A 5,457-nucleotide genomic window follows, 5' to 3' on the forward strand; every position below is an offset into this window, starting at 1 on the left:
ACTATCACACTTTGGAAAGAACATAATTCTGTGACAAAGTTTTTCCTCTGCTCTGTAGCGAGCTCCTGAGGGGATGCACCACGTAGCATCTTTGAGTCATTCCAACACTTGGAGGAAAGTTTTCCTACCATGTAGCCACAATTTGACTGCCACCATGGCAGGCTGTGATGCAAACCTCTCCCTCTCCCTGCAAAGTGACCTGCTGTGATAACCACTTGAGTAACCACCTGAGTGGATGTAACAAGCTGCTGCTGAGAAGATGTCATGGGCCATGACACAGAAGTACCAAGGTGGGGGTGTGTATCATACATGTGCTTGCAAAGCATGTGCAACCAAGGCAAGTTTTATTCTGCATGAAAAAGTAACACAACACTTGTTCAGAGAGAGGATGAGACAGGCAAAATGTCTCTCAGACTGCAAGGTTTCCTCAACATCCAGACTCCAGTGCCCCAGACAGGAGGTTTTACTTCAAAACATTCCCAGTCCAGCAGGCCATAGAGTTAAGGAGAGATGTGAAGCAAGAAGTCATGGGGAGAAGCTGTAGGTGTGTTAATTAAAGTATGAGAATGAACCTGCTTTCCTGAGCTGATATTTGGAAATAGAAACTGGAGATCTGAGACTGAAGCTCTCCTTGACCCCAATTTCTCCTCTGGCAGTCGTTTGAAAGCTCATGTAAACGCACGGATGACTCAGAACATCTTTTCAGAACAGAACTTTAAGGTCCAAAGTTTGCAGAACTTCCCAGGGTGGCTCTTCACACCTGGACAGTGTAGCTGCACACATCCCAACATAACCCCAAGTCTGCAGAGATCGGGTTTTGACTAGCTGCTCTTCATGCTGCCTTCACTTCCAGGGGCATCAGAGACTGACACGATGTTCACACTGGCTGAGGCAAAGTCGATTTCAGATTTCACCAGTTTAGTGCCTGCTCAACCCCGTAGCATTTGCGTGGGCTCTGCTGTGAGAAATCGATGAACTCCCGGCACTTCCAATAGGAGCAAGCTAGGAACAAAATAAAACACAACACTAGCTTTTAAGCAAGCTTTTAACCAGCTCCCTGAGGATGCAGCCAGACATGCTGTCTGCTCCAGATCAACTTCAAAGCCGTTAGCTGAGAGTGATCAGGGCAGCCACAAATATTCTGAGCTAATAAAAGAGCACCTTCCACAGCCAAGCAGAAACTTCTGCCTCCTTCCAACTAGGAGAAGATGCTGGGGCTCTTTCAAATGGATCCTTCTGCTTTTGAGCAGCAGGCAGGACTTCCACGGACTGATGCAGATCAAGCCTTGCACATCTCATTCCCTTTGTTGAGAAACTCTTGTAGAAACCATCACAATGCCTCTTGGAAATCCATGGTCTTCTGTGTGAGAAGCCCAGTGTAGACTGGCATCCACTTCCAGCTCTGCTACATGAGCTGAGCAAGGCACCTGGTTATTCTGTGCCTCTGATCCTTTCCCTGCCATTTGAATATCTTTGCTATCGAGCTGTTCAGGAATTGCTTCTTACTTTGGATTTTCACTGTTGCTTAGCACAAGGAGCTTTTGATCAAAGCCGGGGACTTGGGACACCAGCTCATAACACACTGAATTAGGATAAAAAGGGCTCGTGTACTATGAGGTGACAGAGTGAGCTGATCTGGTAAAAGGCTCTTAAGTCATTAATTCAAGCCATGCAAGATTAAGAAACATTTCAACAATAACAGAAACTGCGTTAGGGCCTTAGTGATTTCAAAGAACTTTTTCTCAGTTGGCTTCACTATATTGTTCCTTTCACCTTTTTGTTGTGACTGAGAGATATTAGGAAATCTATGCTCCCAGAGTCACCAGTGGCTTTTCAGGGTTGTGCTGTGTTTTCTTTAACTTAAGTCATAGGAAAGCCTTCTATGGACTTTCACATTCAATCCACCTTTCTACCCCAGAGAAGGAGCATCAGCTGATTTTTTAAGCTTTCACAGATCTTCTACTAGGCCAAAACCCAAGGGGCCAGGGGAAGAAACTGATCAACACTAAGGACATATTATCAACACGAGGCTGTGATACTCACATGGATGAAGCTACTAGGTTAAGTCCTTGTCTTGATCCAAGGTGCTTGGTCAGGGTCTGCTTCCTCAGAGGATACAAGCTCAGAAGGGACAGTCTCCAAGAGAGGTTTGTGCTCCTCATCCATCCCTGTGCTCACATACCCCACCTCTGGGAGGTCTGACGTGCACCCCGTGTGGGCAGTCACCCTGGCACCGTGGGGCCACTGGTCCCTCAGTCAGAGGTGTGTGGGAGGGATGTCTCCATAAGCAAGCAATGGACAGAAACAGCTGCTTGCTGGTTCTGTCACTTCTTGTCACAGCTTTGATACTGCCTATCAAACCCCTCAGCGGAGCAAAGGACTTGGCTAATATGAGTTTTTATTTGAAGGAAGACCATTTGTGAACATTTAGGCACCAGCTCATGTCTTGGCTGAGATTCAAACCCCATGAAGGAGTACCTTACCTGCTGAGCTGCATTTCAAAACCCACTGCATCCATTTGCATTTCTTCTTTCAGCTCCATCCCATACCTCACAAAGACACAGACCTTCCCTCGCAAAGCTCCTGGCTGCCAGCCTCCTACTGCACTGTGTCTTTCCTTTGCATTCATCTGTTAAAAAACTTCCTCTTAGCTTCTGGAAACACTAAGAGCCTTTTTCTGTCAAGGAGTTAAATCTTGTTACTCAGCTGGCATTAATTTCCCTCTTCTAACACCAAAGGTTTTGATCCATTCCTCTTTAAAAAATTATGCACCAAAGCTAAATCATTCTTGTCTTCTCCTTCCCAGATAAGACAGGAGCAAATGAAAAGGGTTGCAACAATTTGCTTACTCATCTTAATTGCCTTGGTAGAGGGTTGTTAAATACTTGCAGAGGATATTCTGTTCCTGGCACAGGAGACTGCTTTTTGTGCCCCAAAGGGCTGTCACATTAGGCTAAATGTTGGTTATGAGCCAAGACCTTATAGGTAGGAATCAAAACAAAGATTAGGATGATGAGCATTTAATATAGAACCTCTGGCTCTAATCAATCCCATGGCTGAGTAGCCACTATCACTCAGCTCTAACACAAACACTTCATCAGCCACCCTTTTCCCCACCAGTCCTAGTCTGGACCACTTCTTAGCTTCCCTGGTTTCTTTTCTTCAGTTTCATGAAACAGCAGACCTGGCTGACTGCATGTTTAACTAAGTCATGCCTTTGGTCACAGAAACACAGCACTGCCAAAGATGAATTGCAAATGCTGGACTTGAAATTCCTTCCATAGTGATCACTCAATGAACAAGTCAGCTGGAGGAGGAAGTGTAAATAAATGCTCCTTTCAGAAGGGTTAATAGTGGGGTAGAAACCACACAGGCTAAAGTCAATGTTTACCAAAGGCTGCAACAGATTTTGCAGTCGCTGCTGATTGTGAAACTGGCATCACTCTGCTCAGGGCTGAAGTGTGCTGGGGTAACTGGGAGAGCCCTGGGAAGCTGACTGGCCGTGCTCTGAGTGCTGCTGCCCTGGAGGCAAACGGGGCTGCACATTTTTGCAGGGGTCTCCTCATCATCTCCCCACAATAGCGTGGGAGATGATGGAAAGGTCTGGAGAGCATGGGCTGCCCTTCCCTGGCATTAAGCTGGGCTGGGGGCTGCATCCAGCTCCTAACTCATGACACACCGAGAGCCAGTCATCACACCCACCCAAAGCACATACACAGTGGATACGAGCACCAACATTTCACTCCATGAACCATTTCTACAGAGGAGTGAGGTCAGCTGTGTTTGGACAAGACTTTATTCCATCTAAAGGGGACCAGCGCAGCGTACCCAGACATTGGGTGTCACCTCTGTGTGCAGCTCACACCTCCCTTCCTTATAAAGTGCCAAGCATTGTTTCTTTTAAAGCACTGATCATTTTGTGGTTTTCACATTTTTGATGTCCTGCAGCAGGTCAGACATTAGAGCCAGGCTGACTAACAAGATCATGAAATCTTCAAAATCAATTTTGTTCTCCGACTCCTCATCCAGGGCAGAAATTATTTCCTGGTATTTTGGTTTGTTTTCTTGGCCCTGTGGAGAATTTTAAATGAAAAACAAAACAAAAATTAAGCATGAAGTTCCTTTTTTATTGCAAGGGGGAGGGGGGAAGAGAAGTAGAGGGGAAGGAGAAAAAAGCTATGTAAAAATTCAAGTATTCTCCTGTCTTCACATTCAGGTTTGTATGTCCACATTCATACTAGGTTTTCTAAACATATCCCAAGAATCTCAAATAGAATTATTATGGAATCAGACAGGATAACAACTAGTCCGCAGAGTTTCCACCTGAATCCAGAATACATCTTTTAAAAGACACTTAGCCATGACTGACTATCTGTTAGTGATGGTAACATAACTAGTAACTGCTGCAAAAAAGTGGACTCCTGTGTCTTCATAAAACTGGGGAGAGGAAACCCAATTAACCAACCCTCCTAACTTTAATATTCAATACAGGTCCTTAAATATATGCTGTAAAGGTCTCAACAGCTGCTCATTTTACAGACATGACTTCAGTAGCTGCTGTTCTCTGTCCTGTTGGACATTATTGATGGAATGGAAAGGATTATTAAAATTATGTATTGCATCTGTTATTCATATTTCCTTATTAAAAAGATAATTCCAGGATATTGTTTTTAGCCTAATAATCTTCAAATATCTCATGATTCCAAATTTGATTTGCTATTGATATTTATCAAGTCCTTTTTTCATAAAGTGCCTAGTTTCTAATTTGTTACCAGTTCTACCTCGTCAACCAGTCCTGTGACTTTGTTATTCTTGGAAGCAAAGTTGTGGTCAAGAAAGTCTTTACTCCTAAATCTCTCTCTCATTTACTTAGCTCAGCTCTTTTTACTAGTTCTATCACTTTTTTCCTACCACTTAATAAAACTGTTTGGGTTTTTTTTGTTGTGTGTTTTTAAAAATTTATTTAGTGAGGAAGAAAACAAAAAAAAGGTGTCAGAAGTTTAGAGCCCCAGGTACTGATCTAGCTGTTTTTCACTGTACCCAGCTGCCACAGCCCCCTGGGTGGGTGACCAGTGGAGAGCTGCTTTCTGCTCCCTTTCTCCCAGCAGCCCCACCAGTGACCACGGTGCATGAGGTTCTCATTAAAAGCAATGGGTTTCTTCTTTTCATAAATACAGTCTCTTGTCATCATATGAGGGTTTGGTTTTTTTTTGGTTGGTTGTTTTTTTTTGTTTGTTTGTTTTTTTGTAAATGCCCTGTTTTCTTTTGAAATCTCCAAGCTGGCACATAGCTGTGGTTTATTGCTCTCCCCCCTTCTTTAGTCCTGCATTAGACACAGATTCAACATAAAGCAATTAATTCACTGAAGACATTTGTACCAAATCACTAAATCCTCACTAGGGATTACCCCATGGACTGATGCCTGCCCAGCTGCAGGGTAGAGCCTGAGGTGCCATT

General features: G+C 44.0%; 1 protein-coding gene across 1 annotated transcript in view; it reads right to left on the bottom strand.

The window, feature by feature from the left end:
- Positions 1–3,912: 3,912 nt before the first annotated feature.
- SNTN (sentan, cilia apical structure protein) overlaps positions 3,913–5,457 on the bottom strand; it is a 3,308-nt gene continuing 1,763 nt past the window's right edge. Inside the window, exon 4 of the mRNA XM_008936112.1 lies at positions 3,913–4,071. Coding sequence (XP_008934360.1) covers positions 3,913–4,071 — 159 coding nt within the window. The remainder of the gene's footprint in view (positions 4,072–5,457) is intronic.

This window comes from Merops nubicus, unplaced genomic scaffold (assembly GCF_000691845.1).
Source record: "Merops nubicus isolate BGI_N331 unplaced genomic scaffold, ASM69184v1 scaffold9802, whole genome shotgun sequence".
Taxonomy (NCBI): domain Eukaryota; kingdom Metazoa; phylum Chordata; class Aves; order Coraciiformes; family Meropidae; genus Merops; species Merops nubicus.